The 18710-nt window shown below is 36.9% G+C and overlaps 1 protein-coding gene across 2 annotated transcripts; it reads left to right on the top strand.

Moving 5' to 3' along the window:
• Positions 1–2: 2 nt before the first annotated feature.
• Positions 3–7425, top strand: LOC107092262 (sperm-associated antigen 16 protein-like). Of its 2 annotated transcripts, none has more exons than XM_015386623.1 (3): positions 3–396; positions 6226–6330; positions 7039–7425. In XM_015386623.1, exons 1-3 carry the CDS (start codon positions 23–25, stop codon positions 7097–7099), a joined length of 540 nt encoding a protein of 179 aa, XP_015242109.1. In that variant the 5' UTR covers positions 3–22; the 3' UTR covers positions 7100–7425. The 2 variants fall into 2 exon arrangements, with proteins under 2 accessions (XP_015242109.1, XP_015242108.1); XM_015386622.1 differs by having other exon boundaries at positions 3–598; positions 7039–7413.
• The last annotated feature ends 11285 nt before the right edge of the window (positions 7426–18710 follow it).

The raw sequence follows: 18710 nt of genomic DNA, 5'->3' as shown, positions 1-18710 counted from the left end.
AGAGTCCCCTGCCAGGAATCAAATGAAACAGCACGGCGAATCACCCGAAGACAGAGATGACAGCTTTAAATATGAGGAGAACTTTTTGAAAGACGAAATAAATCTTGTTAGAGATGAAGATGAGGAAATTATAACCACGCAGCACCGAGCAGAGGCCGATCCGACCGTTAAGACGCTCCGTCCAACCCAGCAACAGCTGTCGATGCTGGATTTTTTTCGCCCTTTCCTTTCACAAAATGAAATGACGGCAACAATGGAGTGTTTGGAAAATGAATGGGCAGAGCTGGTGCAGAAAGGAGAGTTGGATGATGAGCGGATCGGCCCGATCCCGGAAGTGTACACTGAGATCCAGAGTTTGACCAGAGAGCTGAAAAAAGCTGTGCGGGAAAAGGAGGAGTACGTGCGGATGGCGCGTGAAGCAGCTGGAGCCCTTCAGAGGGCGCGGAGAGCAAGAGAAGGCCAGCGGCTGCAGCACAGAAGGCTGGTCCAGGAGAACAACAAACTCACTGAAGACATAGAAAGACTGAGAATCAAATGCGACGCTTCAAAGTCTGAAGTGGAGAGGATGAGTGAGAAATACAAGACTGCGTCAAAACAGGTCTTTCAGATGGCTGTGGGGATGGATAATATATCAACAGAAAAAGTAATACAAATGAAGGCTCAAATGTAACTTATTCAAAAAGTATGCTTTTTATTTCTTTTGTCAGAAAGTTAATTGACAACTCTAATAACAGAAATAGAATTGTCTGTCAATTATTTCTTCAGGCTTTAAAGGGTTAAATCTAAACATCAGAAAAGCAGATTAAAGTTTTGTCTTTAATCTACTTTTTAGCTCTTATTGTAGGCTTATGTAAAACTATATATATATATATATATATATATATATATATATATATATATATATATATATGGATGTCTAATCATCTGCTGACGTGTATGATGTAAAAAATGATGATGAGCAGCTGCCTTATGGGCGTAGGTTTGCATAGGGACCATAGGAACATGTCCCTACCAATAATTGGATGTGAGCAACATGTTTATAATTTACAGCAGTAGTTATTGCAGCAGGGACTTCTTTTCCTCTCGCAGCTCCTCTGTCTGGTCTCTCCTGTCCCTTTCTCCTAGCAGTGAATGGTACTGTGCTGCGCTGTTTAACTCCACTCTCATTGGTTGTTCTGCCTTAGGTTCCGCCTTCTCTCTCTCTGATTGGCTGTTTTCTAGTCCTGTGCTTGGAGCGCAAAATCGAAAATTTATTCACACTAGAATGCTGCGGTTACTACAATTAATATTAGGCTAAAAAACAAAAACAAGTCCCGATAAAAAAAACAAAAACAAAACAAATTGAATATCATGTTTACTAAAAAACAAAAACTTTTTTTTTCTTTTATAAAACGAAATAGTCAGTCAGGAGTTCTGAAGACTGCTGGAAAAATGGGCAAATAAAGGCTGTAAGCCATCAACATTTCTAATTCTTAGCCACAGCCAACTAAAGAAGAAAATGTGAGTGTTACCTTTTTACCGATATTTAGTTGCTATTACTGTTTTCATTTTTTGATGACTCTTGATGAAGTTCAGGTATAATTATTAGTAGGTGTTATTTCTCTTTTAGAGTATAACAACAACAAATGGCGCCTAAATACCTTCTATTTTTCGTTAAAAAGCATTATTAGGGTTCCAAATAATAATAGTAATTTAATAAGACTATTTATACTTCTAGAAATAGGATAAAGAGAAGAACAAACAGATGAAGAATATTAACATTGATTTTATCTTACATAGATTTCCACACAGTCCATAAGTAAATTAGTACAAACATTAATGTCTGGTAAAAATGTTTGAATCTGGCTGTTTATTTTGGATATTATTAAATTACAGATAAGATAGTGTTATATTGTCTTTTATAATTACCTGCACATATACCGTAATATATGTATATATACCCGGGGAAATTACCAAATGAAGTTTTTACCAAGTAATAATGTGTGACTTGCTATGTTATTACCATGTTAACACATGGTTATTGATATACTTTATAAGAAAGCACTACCTATATTGGGTTTTAGGAACAAGTTTATTGTCTTACTCATATTCTCAAGGATTTTTATAAATGTGATATTTTCAGACATTTTGAGGAAAGCTCTGAAGGATGCCAATGCAGCTGCATTTTAAAAGTTCAGTAAGAATGCTTTTAAAATGTCTGACCTTTTCAGGTCATCATTAATTGTAATTTACAAGTCTGGACCGTGCTTCATTTTATTTCTGCTTATAAGATTCTGCCTAAGTCCAATACTCTGAAGAAAACAATCTTAAGGGATATATATTAACCAAAGGTCTGAAGTATTTTCTAATAGTACAATAAAACAGTAAAAAAGGAAAAAAGTAAGAAAAAATAAAAGAATGATTCAGAAGCTTTAAATCCAGTACACTATTTTGGTTTACAAAAATCAGACTTTCAAGTATTTACTTCTTTATACAAAATACACTTTCTAGTTTCTCCAAGTTGAAAAAATATATTTTATCCACTAGAGGGCAGTCTGCTTTAAGCTCTTTCCTCCTTATTAACACAGCAATGAAACCATCAGGTAAGGGCTAAGAGAAGGATTTTGTAAGAGTAACAGGAGAGTTCATTGAACTATGAATCCTTTTAGTTTACAGCAGTGATGCCAAAAAGATAGAGTGGTCTGGAGTAGTTATGCCTCCTTAATTAAACCACATAGAGTAAAAAAGTTCCACAGCTTACACTAAATTAATATATTAAATTACTCAGCGAGATTCATGAATTCATGATGTGCCAATTAAATATGTTGGTGTAATATTCCTCTCTCCCAGGAAGGACCAGGAATTTATTTTGAAGGCATCATTGCCCTGCTGAGCAGCGTAAAACTTAACCAACCAACCACTTTTTAATAATTTCTGTTGGATAGAAAGCTAGAAGATATTCCAGTGCCTTCATGCTTTTCCCATTTTGTCACGTTATAACCATAAACTTCACAGTTTTCTAGCATGTTTTTATGTGCATGTGCCAGACAAGTATAAAAATGTATATAATTGTGAGTTGGAATTATACATAACATAGTTTTCAAATATTAAAACAAATCCCAAAAGTATTTGTGAGTTTGTGTTAAACCTCCATTGAATTAATACATTACAGAACCACCTTTCAGTGCAATTACAGCTGTAACTTTTGTTTCTATGAGCTTTGCACATGTAGATATAGAGATTTTTACTTGTTCTCTGCAAGGTGTGCTCAGTCTGCATGTAGAGTAGACTGTGAATTTCAATTTTCAAGTCTTGCCACGTATTCTCATTCAGATATATGACTTATGTGATCTTTGAATGGGACTTACGCCTTTCTTCTTGCAAACTTTTCATCAAGGTCAATATACGTATAAGTCTCTGGTAGTTCACACATGATGGAGTAAAGAGTTCAGAGTTTAAAGATTAATGCATTCTCTCATAACCTAATCCTGCATTAAATCTCTCCTCGACTTTACCCCTGACCTTAAGTGCACTGCAGTCCGAAAACAAAAAAGCATTATCAAAGTTTTTATATCTATCATATTCCTTTCACTTTGCAATAACTCCCCTCTTTGTGTTGGTTTACCTCATTAAAAATCAAAACAACACAGTGAAGTTCATTTTTTGTAATGCGTCAAAATGTGCAAGGAGTACGAATATGTTTGCACGGCTCCTAACACCCCATCTGTGGTATGAATGCTAAAGTCTAATTTTGAGCTTCATCCTTGAGCAGCGGAGTGGTGCAGAGATGCAGAGAGAGAGAGCTCTTTGATCCAGAGGGACTGGCACCACTGCAGTATGTATGACCAAATGATTTATTGTCCTCTCAGGACCGTCAAAGTGCCAGGCTGCTCTGAAACATCTATTTATGAGTCTAAAATGAAATTCAACGTGAGACTACAGTCGGTTTCAGGGAGAGATTTAGGATCAGAAAATGAAACATTAATGTGTTTCTGCCCCGGCTGGTCCTCCTCAACCTCCTGATCGAGAAGCTGAACTTTGGAGAGTTTTTGAGCTGTGGGAACATTAATCACTTTATGGATTATTTTTCTTCTTTTCGTTCTTGCGCTGCAGCTTCCTCGTCCTGTGCATCTTGTCCACACAGGACAACTGTTTTGTTCTTTATCTGTGATTCAGATTGACATTTTTTTGCCATTGCAGGTATTGTGCAAACTCTTTGGCACATAACAGATATAGGATTTTACTCAGCCTGAGAGATAAAGGAAGGAAAAGCCACGCATGATTCCAATCTCCATTCTCCTTCTCCCTCGTCAGACTTAATCATCCTCTATTATCTGATGTCATTTTGTGCTGCTTTCTTTAAATGACTTATGCCTGCAAGGCTGACTCAAAAAGGAACAAACCAGCTACTTTTCCCAACCACATGTTAGAGCTACATTTCTACTTGAAGTCCCATGAAGTGGTTACTTAAAGACAATGACCTAAGTTGAGCCAGTTTAAGCTCTTTCAGGCTCCATCTTCAAACGACCGCAGTCTGATTACAATTCTCTCCTGACGAAGAGAAAATTGCATGATCCGTTTTCCTAAGGAATCTTTGAAACATCCAGATAACAATGAACAACAATGATCAACCTTGGGAAAAGAACATAGGACAGTTGAACTGTGCAGTATTCCCTGCTTTCATGGAGTATGCCAGGCACAGGGGCTTGTAGGTGTCATTCAGCAGACATCAATCATCTTCAAGCGGAGTCACACTAAAATACTGGCTAGGGATAAAAACTGACCAAATCCTGCTCATTTCGGCACAAGGATCCTCCATCCGATATCTGTCTAGATAATGTCAAACCAAGACGAACTTTGTGGATTGCCGACAGAGAAGCTGCCATTTTATTTTAGGAGGACAGGAAATAGGGACTACTGCAGATAAAATGATGAAGAAGATGATGATGATGATGATGATGATGATGATGATGCAGGATTTAGGTTCAGAAAAAAAAGGACTAAAATGAAATAGAATTAGATCAAATGAAACATATTCTTCATTTTTAAAAATAAAATCTGAAGTCTAGAGAGAGGCTTACTTGATCCTATAAAAAACATCTACTTTAGCCCACGCTTGTTCTGAAGCCTGTAAATATAAAACATTATAGTATGTAGAGTGCACATAAACATATAAATAATAAGTTTGTATCTATTAGCGAGGGAGAGGGACATGCTGCAAATGACCATGGGTCAGTTTCCAACCCGAGTCAGCCGCGTCGAGGACTAAGGCATCCGTACATGGGTCATGCGCTAACCGCTGCAGCACCAAAGCACGGCCCTAAGTCAGCGTCATTTATGCATGTGTTTTATGGTTGTAACCAAATATATCCAAAGCAACTACTGGTAAAGAAAGCCGGCTCTGTTGTAGGAACTCCTCTAGAACCTCTGGAGAAGATTTCCCAAAGAAATATTCTTCACAAAAAAGAGCACTAAACTTTTACATTCTGATGAGAAGGCTTTATCATTTTGTTAAGTCTATTGATATTTGCTGCCTGTCTAATGGATGTTGAGGCTGGAAGATATATTATCACTGAATGAACAGAAATTATTATTTCTGACCTCTAAAAATCATTATAACAGTTACTGTCAAATTTATATCAAGTGCAGTTTAAAGGAATGTTGCTTTGACCTTTTTCCAAAATCTGGCCTTCATCCCACATTGAACATAGTCAAAGTTAACCTCCTTTATAAACTATTAGAACGATGCTGAAAAGTTAATTTATTTCCTAAGTTATACCACAAGGTTGATCATTGTGAACCGGATGTTTAAAAGGTTCCTTAGAAAAACTTTGGCTCTATATGACTGATAAGACACTGATTTCATCATATCTTTTCCATGTTATAATTACTACCCTGGCTCTATTAAAAAAGCTTTTAATACACAGCTCCCATCATATATTAAACCGCTCCATATCATCTATCATTCTCAGAACTCTAAACTACTCAACTTTCCTACTTTTTTCTGAAGCGTTGAAGCGCTACTTAGTGTGGAACCTACTGTAGTGGTACTTCAAAGTATACATCATAAATTATGACATAGTTTTAAATTATACATATTATTTTTACTTTTGCATTTGTCTTGGGCTGATTTTGTATCACTGATCTTAATGTTTACAGTACTATTTGTATTTTTAGGTACATTTTCACAGACGGTGCAATGTAATGTCTCTTTATCCTCTTTATCATTGTTGGGTGATGTGACAGACTGGGACCACTGAGAGAGGAAGTTTTGACAAACAGACTTCAGAGGGCCACTCAGAGTGACACAACCGGAGGGGAGAAGGCCAGCGCCACGTGTTTGATCAGATGGTAGGTGGCAGGAGATGTCTACAAGGAGTCAAATTTAGCCTGAAAGGGAGGCTACAGTCCGAGGTCAGAGAACGAAGGAGAAACACTCCAGGTAGATTTAGCAGGGAATACCTCTTTTCAGCTTTTATTTACACTGAAATCAAGCCTCAGATAAAATCTAGCAAGCTACACTGTGTTTAATCGAAGTCTTTACCAGCAGATAAATTAAGCCAGCATGCATACTGGGGCTAACCCACTGATTATTTTAATTTCTTTCAAACCAAACTTTTACTGCTCTGATGTGGCGTGATAACTTTACTATGTAGTTTGCCTGATGAAGACGACATGTTACACATTTTTATTCCAAGATGAAAAACAAAACAAAATGTGGCCTCATTACTTTTTTTATTACATGGTTATTTCTGCTATTAAGTACAGCAATGCAGAACTACAAAAAGGCTCTTTAAACTGTGAGGAAAAAATAAAACAAGACGATGCTCATTTATTTCACAGTTTATTTTCTCTATTATACTAGTTTTACACAGTTGCATGCAATAAAAACACATTTGGTTAATTGTAATTCACGTGTAACTTTTTTCTCCCAGTAATTTATCTCCATAGTATTTGGTACTTTTTTTATTGCTCATCAAAGCAAAATCCTATTGAATCTCTAATATAAAGTATTGGAGTAAATGCTTAACAATGACAAACTATGATTTTCTCTTATAGGAAATTTTACAGGAAGGGGTCTTCTGGCATCAAGAATGAGAAATACAACATTTGTTGTTGAAAAATGTTGTAATTTTCTTCACTTTGTTTTTATCGTTAATGCTAACCATTTTATCCATGTATGATTTCTTATTTTCCACCTGCTAATATAGTTAATAATAAAAGTGCTGATACAAGTTAGGAGAATATTGCTTTTTACAGTTCTTGAGTCTATAGATTTATCTATGATTACTACACATGTTTCTAACTTATTTTCTGCATGCTATTTAATTTTTTCCTCTCTACTTTAACAACATAAGTGTCCTTAGTGTTTTCTTGCTATTTTTCATAAACGTGTAATTGATTAATTTCTCTCCTTTTAGTCTCTTGTTTTTCAATTAGCAACAATGTTTCATCTTATCACTCTATTTATTTGATTTTATCAAATTGATCCTCTTATTGTGTGTTTCTGGTTACAATGCTCTGTATAGCTATTTATGTTAAATGTGACTATATTAAAATGCTCCATAGATAAAGTTTGATAAGCTTTGTTCCTAAATAAAGCCACAAGTTTGCAAGAAATTAATTTTGGTTAAGTTTTTACTTTAAGTATAAATGTGGTAAAAGAATCAACACTTGACCCTTGCTTGTTGGCTTATACATTCTGAACTGAACCTAAATGTGTTAAAAACGTTACCATAGAATAATTGTAGCATGAGGTCTTTACTAAGTTTTCCCATTTCAGAATCAAAAACATATGAAGGGGAAGTTTTATCACTGAACGTCAAAACTTGTTTTTTAAGCTTAGCGCAGATTGTAAAACACAAAATGCCAAAATCAATTTAGAATATTACAACTTGCATGGGAACCAAGGATTTAGCACCAAAAAGGTGTGTGTTGAATCATTGCCAAGGTTGACATTCCTGTCGGCCCTAGAGGTAGTAACTAGCTGCACTCACTCAGTTACTTGAGTAACTTTTTGAAAAATAAAAAGTACTTTAAGGAATAGTTTTACAGGATTGTACTTTTAACATTTACCTAAGTACAGTAAACATGATAAAGTATCTATTATTGGTTATTGGCTTATTGGTTAGATGCTATTTTCCATCTACTGTGTCTGTTGTGTCATTTTCATGTTGAGTGAAAAACAGTAAACACTGTACTGTAATTGAACCTATTCTACATACTGTGACTATTGATTTTGTAAGTTTTATAGCTTAAAAATGATTAGATCTATTGTTCTGATCATGGGTAGTACAGTAGGTAGATCAGTTACTCAGTACTTGAGTAAGAACCTGCTCTCAAGAGGGAAAGCCTATTAAACTGTTACGAGAGCGTGCATGAACCCATTTCTCTTTGTGCACGCTCTGTTTAAAAGCTGTTTGCGTCGCTCATACAAGCTTACTTTCCAAAAGAAGATTTGCAATTTCCACTATGTGTAAGTGAAAACGGGGACGAGCACGTAGGGACGGCCTTACAGAAACATATCACCAGAATGATTGACAATTAGGAGGACCACTTTTTTTGCTGATCCTTCACTTTACATTTAATTAAACTTTTTGGGTACTCTACCCACCTATGTTCAGCCCGTTATATAAGAAGACCATATAAACCCATTTAAACTATTTTAAAACCAATAATCTCCATCTGTAGCATTTGTAATAGGGGGTACTTGTGGTGCGTTCAGTGGTAATACAGGTACTATAAGCAAATATTGGTATAATGTATTTACTGACTAAATAGGAAGCAACTAGCTGCAACATATAGCTAATAATCCGTAATAAACTCTCTAAATCCTTAAAGTAAAAAACTGAATCTTTAATATTCGGCAGCTTAATCTCTGTCACAAGTTGGACAAAAAGGAAATTTTAAGTTCATGTCTTGGCTAGCTGCTTTAGCTATACAAGCTAAGTTTGTCAAAATATTGCGCCAAAGTGTTGGATTTCAGATCATGGTTATTGAGAAACCCTCAACATCCATCCATCCATCCGTCCGTCCGTCCGTCCGTCCATCCATCCATCCATCCATCCATCCATCCATCCATCCATCCATCCATCCATCCATAATATGATTAACGGAATGGCATATTTCAGTAGTAGTATTACTTTACGTTGTTACCGTTGAGAAAAGCAAACAGATTTTTCAAGTGCACAACAAATGGTATTTATAAAATGTTTTGAAATCTTTATTAAATTTATATGTAAGAATTTGCAGTGAATTAATCACATAACTGGAAACAGTAAGAGGAATATTTGACCAGCTGATAGCTTTGCTTACCTCATTATTTTAAATGAAGTCCTTGCCTTTGTCTCAATGCACTAAACAATTTAGTCGTTTGGCTGATTCCAAAAGATGTCATCATGATACTAAACCACCCCAACCTTTGATAAAAGTAAGTTTAAAAAACATTTAGGATTATTTTTGCTCTGAATGTGCTTTATAGACACACAGATGAAAGACTGAATCCAAAATGTTAAAAACAGGGTAATTCTCAAAGGTTCCAGCCCATCTTTGCTATGCTCGTCAAACTTGTTGATCACTGTGTTTATCCCACATTGCATGTTGTTCAGGATGAGCCGATCTGGGTCAGAGTGAAGCTATCACTTATAGCGTGGTTTCCAAGCGCTTGGAGGAATTGACTGCAAAAACCACTAACTACACATGAACCTGACTGAGCTTTTTATGGGAAAGTCTGAGATACCACCCTGCTTGGATCACTTCCTACCACAGACCTTTAGATTAATAGCTTCCAGATTATTCGGTTGGTCTTCATGATCAGTTTTGCTTTCGAGAGGTGGGGTCATAAGCCAAAAACGAAGTGAAATTAAAGCCGCACACCATTACAACACCACATGGACAGAATCACAGCAACAAGCGTTCCCTCTTTCTAGGGGCCACACCTGTTGCCTTTTTCAGACTCACACTTAGATTCACAGAAACAAATATTTGCTGATAAAACATTATCTAAAAAAAATCTATTGCCTTGTTGGCTTTTTTGCACCTCAGGCTTCAAACAGCTGATGGTTTTAGTTACAACTTTGTGAATGCTTCTCTCTTGTTCTCCTAATTAGGTATTTCTTTTTATTTCCATCAGTAATTCAGAGAAATCAGATCTTCTTTCCCATGATGGATTGCCTACAGGACAACTGAGACTGATCCCATCTTGCTAATTCAGGCTGCATGATGACTGAGTGACAACATCAGGGCTTTATGCTTGTCTGTTTTCTCCCAGAGCAAGCTGCTGAAGCATGTTTAGCTCCAATTATGTGCTTTGGGGGAAAATGCCAGGTTTATAAATAGAATTTTTTGTTGTGATTCTCTCTGTCTGTGCCTGGAAAAAGCATGAAAATGGGATCATGAGCACTTCTCGTCTTACGTCACCTGGGGTAAAGGCTTTAATCAGAAAATAAGGAGTGAATCAGTCTCCCTATTTACTTCAATGGCCCTTTTAGCTCACTTACTTACACAGCTTCTTACAAATGTATTCATGCCATTTCAACTTTTTTTATATAGCACAAAGATGGAGAAAGACACCAAACCAGGAGATGTAGTTATGGGGACATTTAAATAAATCTAAAACAAAATCCTTAGCTTGTAAAATATCATGGAGCTCTGTTCAGTCCATCATCCAAAATGTGTAAAAAGAAACTATCAAGACATAGCTGTCCACCTTAACTACCAGGCTGGACAAGCAGAGAATAAGTTAGATAAGCAGGGAAGAGGCCTGTGGTAGCTGAACCTGTTAAAGGCAATCAGGTCAGAAGAAAACCACAATCAAATTTGAACACATAAACACTGTAGTGGAGCATGGTAGTGGCAGCATCAGCCTGTAAAGATGCTGGAATACGGTAGAAGTTGTTTGGAAACTGGGTGGAATTTAATACATGGTAATCTTTGAAGAAAACCTGCTAGAATGTGCAAAAAACCTGACTGGATAAGATGTCTACCTTCCAGCAGAGTAATAGCCCTTCATATCTCTGCATTGAAATGGCCTAATCAATGTTTAGTCTGGAATTCTATAGAAAAACCTGACCTTCTTGATAAAAGGTGTTATTTATCCAGTTGGAAACAATTGAATCAGTAACTTCATTTGATTTGAACAATGAATTAAAAAGCTGGAATGCTGGTAGAGATGTTGCAAAACCAGGAAATGTTTCTTTAGGCTTTCCTCTATGTTTGTCTTTCGCATAAAATCGACATAAACTGGCCTTTTATTTAACAAGGCATGTTAAAAGAAGGTTACAATAAGCCTTTGGAAAGTCGCTATTGGATGGACTGTTCTGTTTGCCAAGTAAATGAAACAGGCTTCTCTGTTCTTATGTTCATCAATCATTACATTAACACACCGGTACTTTTTCCACATGGAACAAACATAGCAGTCACAAAGACAAAGATCTCTTTTTGTGCACAAATTTTCCCATCCTTGTTCCCAGTGCAATGCTCAAACTAATCTTTCTATATCCAGTCTGAACTGCCTTTCCATTTCTGACCAAAAATAATCCAAATGGCACTAGATTTTTTTTTTTTAAATAGTCCAGCCCCTGCAACAGATGGTCTGGGCTTGAATTAGATTCCCCCCACTCTCTCTCTCTGTTGCATGGAAGTTTTCTGTCATTGGCTGCACTAATTTGACTGGATTAGTAGATATTTAGTAAATCCTTGATGCAACCACCCTACTGCCACCAGTGCCAGTTACAAACTAAACCTATAACAGGTACAGTATTGCATGGAAATTCAAATAAAATCTATTTCATGATGGAGTAAAGAGATGGAAACATCAAATTTCCTTTATAAAAGAGTAGAAAATGTTTAATTTTTAAAAACATATTAATTATAACTCTATTAAAGGTTTATTGAAACCCTTATATAATTGTGCAAAAATATACTCCAAACATTTAGATGCGATTAAGTTGGTTACAGCAAAATGGTAAAGTAAAATATTAACACATGATCTCTTATTATAACATGCAGACACAGAGTAAAACTGAACGTACTGTAGAGTAGCTCAGATTAATGCAAGCCAGCTTTCTGATAATATAATACTTAGAAACTACCCGATAAAACACTAAATAAACACAGTTAGGTTTTTAATGTGAAAGTTAGATTTCTACAGCCTTCCTCTGTTACAATGCTTTTAAGTTTCCTATTTAGATATACTGTGCATGTCCTTCCTTATGATTATTATTCTCATCCTGCAGCACTTTGACGTCTTACATGCTCCCTTCAGGCCTGTCACCCTGTCCGTCAACCATAGGATCCCCCTGCAGAGCACAAGGAGCTGTCAATTAAACACTGATCAGATATTACACTCCGGTGGTGAGACGCATTCAAAGGATGACTCACCAGGACCGAGAACGCTCCAGACCGACCTGACTTCCCTCTCTTGGGTGGATCAAGCTTCACCTGTCTCCTCACTCTGGTCACCTGAAAGTTCCCATACAAGCATCTGCGTTAGTTATTTTTAATCACGATAGAGAGCTTTGGTGACATTTCTGGTTCCACTTGAAGTTCTGGCCTGCTGAGTCTGACAAAAACAAACTCCTCAGATGAGAACATTGAGCCCATCCAGTCAAATAGAGTAATGCAGCCGTATCACATCAGGTCTCTAAAGGCCAGCTGTTTCTCTGCTGCCTCTGGGTTTGCCATGGAAACTCACCTGTAGGGGGTTGGCTGTCTTGTCGTTGCTAAGGAGCGAGAAGGAGCCTGTGCGGTGTTTACGCCTGCTCTTCTTCTTAATCGCAGCTTGACTCAAGTGTCTCCTCGACCTATCAGCCTGAGAAACATTGACACAGGGATTATATAGACACTAATGCACACACCTACGCATACATAACAAGGCTTCTCATACAGATGCCTTCTTATTATAGAGGCCTGCAAAAGCAGATCCATATGCCTTACATTTTGTTCACATTTGTCTTCCTATAGCAACACAAAACAGTGTTGTTTTTGGGGGGATGTGACAGAGCTGCTCAAAGTAGCGACTAATGATGAAATGCATTTGTACAAATGAAATTTGGAAATGATGGCGTGCATTCACAATCAACCTGTCTGAGGTAATAATTTGTAGAAATACTTTTCATTGCTCATACAGCTGCAGGTTTTGGGTTATCTGACTGTCTACTAGTTTTGCAGATGTAAAGATGTAATATTTAGCTCCTTCTTTGAAAAAAACTGAGCCTCAATTGAACTGGATTTACGTGCAGCCTTATGGTCATTCTAACACATGGATATACTTTGATTGGAGCTGTTTAAGTGTGTTTTGTGTTGTTTTTCTGCTGGAAGATGAGTCTTCCTCTAAAATTTCATAACTCTGACTAGCTCTCCCGGTCCTATTCAATTAAAGCATCCCATCTCCATAATGCTGCCACCACTGTGCTTTACTGTTGTAATGGTGTTTTAAGGCTTATGTTTCATGTCGCCAAACTAAAGGTTCAGTTTTTGTTAGATCACCTTCTTTGACATGTTTGAGATAGAACCAAGTAAAAGAAAGTTAAAACTGAATTAGTTTTTGTTTTGTTTTTCCAGTAATGGTTTCCTGTTGACCATTTCCCAGGCAATATTAGCCTCTGATTGGTAAATAGAAATGAAAACATCAAAGTAGTTTAAAGCTAAGAGAGATCTGTTCATATTAATTTCTTTGGCAGTACACAATCACCTAAGCTCTTCTGTCAGTGAGCTCCTACGCATGATCCATTATGACTAAAACTTGGCTTAACTTTTGAAGTTAGTCGTTACCCCCCGTTTCGGTTTGACCTGATTCCTGGGTGACCACGGGGAGCGGTTTACCTGGATGAGAGTGTTAGGGAAGCCCTTAACAGAGACGGCTCCTGGTATGCCGGGGTGACTCACGTGGGTGGGGCCCCTCCGCTCCAGCTGCCTCTTACGTCTGAACAAATCCTAGAAAGGTTGAGACAGTCACAACCACAGGCCACAGCAGGGAAACAACAATGTCTGCATGCATCCCTGGGTACAGCCGCTGCCTATGGAGATGTGTGGCTTACTTTATTTCATTTATTTTCTTTTACTTGAATACAACATTCAGCACGAAGGGTAGAATTGAGCAGAATTAATTACGTTTATGCCTCTGTTTACTGTATTGATCTGCTCAGGGTGATTCACTGCAATTGAGCCAACAATTTTTCTGATATACGGTGATAGAAACAATAGGTTTGACTCTTTGTTAGTTGTAAAATTTTTGTCAATAATTTGGATTCAATTTAAATTGCTTACATCTATTCCCATTAACCTCTATTCTGATGACTACAACTGTCAGGAGTTATAAGTTATTCAATAACTCTGTTCCTTTTGTGAGAAATTGGCTCACATCATCATTTTAATTAGATTAAAAAAACACCTTTGAGCTTTTAATGACTTTATTTTGTGATAATAATGAATAATATTCTGCTTGGGCCAGATTTAATAGTTAAAAACTACCTTCTAATGTCATAGAAACTTAGAAGCATAAGTTCTGTCTTGTCTTTTAAAAAAAAGTTAATCAAAGAGTAGTTAGTATTGAGACCGCAAAGGGTAAATAAAACCCACAAACCAGTAAGACTCCATTAATCCACCCCCAAACAGCATGTTTATGGTTTAAGTAACTGAAACGTTTAACTCCTCTGCAGCAAATGACGCAGAAGCAGCAAGGTGTGCAATATTCTCAGCCGATACGAGATAGCGAATGAATAACTCTTATCTATTGGCTGATACTGGTGTTTATGAGGCAATCATTGAAGCAACACAAAAAGGTAGTTCACGCTGGAGGCCTGAAAAAAAAGAAGTATAGAAAGCAAAACATTTATAAAAGAAATAAGCTGGCATGCAGGAAATAACTATAAAAGTGTGTTGTTACCAGAGGAAAAAATGTTTGGACTTAATTGACAGTAATGTAACATCGCAATTAAAGAAAGACAACTATTTAGGTTTTTGTTTTGTTTTAACAAGATATGTGAAATTGTATCACTATGCTGTGTTCTTTTCACCCTTGGAAAATAATTTTTTTCAGTTTCCTTTCAAGAATTGAACCACTATAGAGTGTGGATTTGTGTTCAGAAAGTCAGAGGCAACCAAAAAGCCCTTAACTTAGTGTCTAACATGCCTGTTTCACACAGAAATTGTAGAAAATTAAATTATCCATTATCCTGTACTTACTAAGTGAAGTTATTATATTCAGCCGACATGTACGCTCATCTCATGGTTTTATTTTTTGATCTGAATTTTCTGATCTGACTTTGGAAGCAAATCAAACAAAGCCTTAGGATCACCCTAAACCTCCAGCATCTCCAAAGATTATATATGCAAGAAATCATAAATGGCTCTCATACATTCCAGTACCCCTTATTTTATTTTTTTTCTCTTTTTTTTTTTCCCTACAAGGGACTTTATTCCATTTGTTTCTCCCAGTTTACATATACTGTGAAGTGGCAAAATGTGAAGCTGTGGTAGGTGAAGTGGAAAAAAATGCTAGGGTTTGCACATACCAGCTGCTCAGGTGAGTGAAGCCCTCTCTGCTGTATTTTCTCATCATTCTGAGAAAGAAAAATATAGTTACAGTCAATATTTTTCTCAGTGTAAAATTTAAACCCAAAACCTGATTTACTTTAATAAACAGTAAACTATGTTTGCGTTTGAAGTTGGCATGGTCAGTCCATGTGTCTGACTCCTGTCCTTTTGGTGAGTCCCATAAATTCCCCATTTAATATGCAGCTCTCATCTCAGAGCACACATTATTTTGGTAGGATTGGGCAAAACTCATGAAAACTAAGCCAAATGCTGTAAACATAGCCTATGAAAAAGATGCTGCTGCTGGTATTAGTTAGCCATCACCACAACTGAAGCTTATAATTGTCTGCATGCTGTAATTACATCACAAATAGCTGCAGAAACTCTCTCTGATGGGACTCCCTTTTCTTTGCAGCTGTTGGATCTTTTGTCCAGATGAGGCTGATTACTTTGGACAGAACATGAGGACCATCCGAAAGAAAAAAAAAAAAAGAGGAAAAAGCTAACCACTAGTTTAAAGTCTAACAGCTGGCAGCCACATGAAAAGCACAAAAACAGAAGAGACAGGACGATTTTGTTCCACGGTAGGGTATGTATTTGTGGTGACACTGAGACTGTAAAAAACATTACAATGAGACATTAAAAAAAAGAAATTATACATCTCCTCAGGTCAGGGTTAGACTGTAAACGTCTCCCTCTATTCTGAGCTTTTTTTTCCTTTCTTTTCTCAAGTTGAAGAGGAAGAAGTAACAACCAACAGAGTTACTGGTTTGGTCTGGATAAGCTACTGTGTAAACACTAACCACAGAATGTCTGAGAGAAACGTCAATAAAAACAAACATCCGTGTCAGCATTTATCCCAAGAATATCTTCAACTCTTAGTATACAATTTTATAAATTGTATATAAATAAAGGATTCAATTGTGATGAAGCTGGAAGAAATACTGAAAAGATTTGCTAGACAGTGTTTTGTGAGCAAAGGTTATTAAGAAGAGAGAGTAATTTACATTGGATTTAAGCAATAGATTAAAACCACCTAGAAAAACCTCCTTGGAATAAAATTGGTGTAAATGATCACTCTAACATAACTTTCTCCTCTTTCATATTTGACCTCTGGTTAGTTATTATATCCTTTCTGCAAACAACATCTTAATAGACTGGTATTGGCAGCACTTACCTTCGCAGTGTCTGAGCAGCAGAGACGGTGACTGACACATGATGAACACTTTGCCCTTCCCTAACTATCAGATCCATTAAAGTGCGTCACTTACCTGTCTGTCTGCGGTCTGTCCAGTGGCACACAGCTCTCCCTGGCTTCCCTCTGAGCAGTCCAGGGCGTGCGACAGCAGGCTCGCCTGAAGGCACAGCACACACAGCCAGACACTAAACCCCATGATCCAGGCAGGCAGGAACTAGACTAACTTCCAGCCCCTGTCAGCTCCCTGCTTTATACTCTCGGCTCCTCTAATGGAGAACAGATGCAGGGGGAACGGGGAAGGCCATGCCAGCTTTGCGCAGACAAACAGCCCACCACAAGCATGTGCTCTACACCAGCCAGCGGACTGTGGCCCAGCAGAAACATGTCAGACATCCTGAAGGGGAGGGGGTTCTTTCTTTAAAGGCTGTTTCTCTCTATAACTCCCCCATTCAAAGCCAAAGACCAAAACTATGACCATTTTCCACTTATGTCGGCATTACAGCTGCTCACAATGTGTGCTCATAAAAGAAAAGTAAGCGAGAGGAAACAACCTTTAATAAAACTTTACATCAAAAATTACAAAGCTGTCTGTTTGGTCCTTATTGTGTTTTTTTTTAAAGAAACGCTGCATTAAAGAGAAAGTTTAGATTCTGCTAGGAATTTTGCAAAGAATCATAGATGGGCTGATTAAACTAATGATGTACTTCATTATACATCAATCTTTTCTTTCAAAAGGGTTTACTCAAGTAAAAGTATAAAGTAGACATATGTTTTTAACTGTTAAATGAAATCAAACACATCATAGTCTTTGATTTCTTATTTTCATTAATTTAATCAGACAGTAATATCAAATAATGAGAAAAACTGTTATTTTCAATTAATCATATGAGCTCAATTAGAAATAAATGATCATCAATACAAAAACAAAAACAACTAAAGCACAATAAACATGATTATAAACCCTGTTTTTTCCAACACAAAGCTTTTTATACCAACAGCTAAGAGAGGTAAGCTTTGTATTTTTGAACATCAGAAACAACAGCAGTGACCAGATATTCTGTATATATCTATAGGAAAGAATATATATTGGAAGGAAGACTGTGTGCATTGAAGGCAAGGAGAGTACCAGGAAAACTTAAAGGATAAAACTTACTCATGTAAAAATGATCCAGTCTTGGAAGTCTTTTTATATGTTTACAGTTAGTAAAGCCAACATTACACTTTACTACTGCACCTCTGCAGTTAGTACTTTACTACGGATGAGATGTATGATGGTGTATTAATTTTCTATAGTGACAGATTCTGTATGTATTTCCAAATTTTCAGCCACCAGATTTAGTTCTGTAAATCTAGTTTTTACATATCATACGAACAGAAATGATGCTGATGTAGGAGTCTTTACTTCAGGGAATGTTCTTGCTGTATTTCTGACAGTAAAATGTAACAATCCACCTTCCACATGAGAATAAAATGCACAACAGAAAATTCCTACTGTTTTTCTGACTCAAACTTTGAATTAATTTAACTCAGTTGAAGCTGTCATGGTTTTGGTTCTGTTTAAGTTTTCTTTTTGAGTTTTCATCGGTTTCATTTACATTTTGTGTTATTCTAGTAGTTTTCAGTTGCATTTAAGTTCTTATGTATTTCTTGTTTGCCCTCTGTTGCCCCCTTGTGTCATTCTCCTTCCCCTAGCTCCCTTCTAGCTACTTCCATCCACACCTGCTCCATGTCAGCTTATTTGCCCAGTCTTTGTTTAGTCTCCCATATGTACCCCTCTTGTGCAGTTTCTCAGTGCTGGTTCCTCATCGTTTCTTAGCTCTTTATTGGTGTTTCCCCTGACGTATTTTGTTTTTTTCTGTATTTTGTTATTTTTGGATTTTTGCCTCAGTTGCCAGTAGTTATGGTGAGATGAAGCCTCATGAGGCGTTGAACCATTTGGGCAAATTGCTTTAACAAGCCCTACAGTTCATGAAGCTTCATGTGAACATGTCACCAC

The sequence above is a fragment of the Cyprinodon variegatus genome, unplaced genomic scaffold (assembly GCF_000732505.1).
Source record: "Cyprinodon variegatus isolate N-32 unplaced genomic scaffold, C_variegatus-1.0 Scaffold372, whole genome shotgun sequence".
Lineage (NCBI taxonomy): Eukaryota > Metazoa > Chordata > Actinopteri > Cyprinodontiformes > Cyprinodontidae > Cyprinodon > Cyprinodon variegatus.
This window is presented reverse-complemented; position numbering and strand designations above follow the sequence as displayed.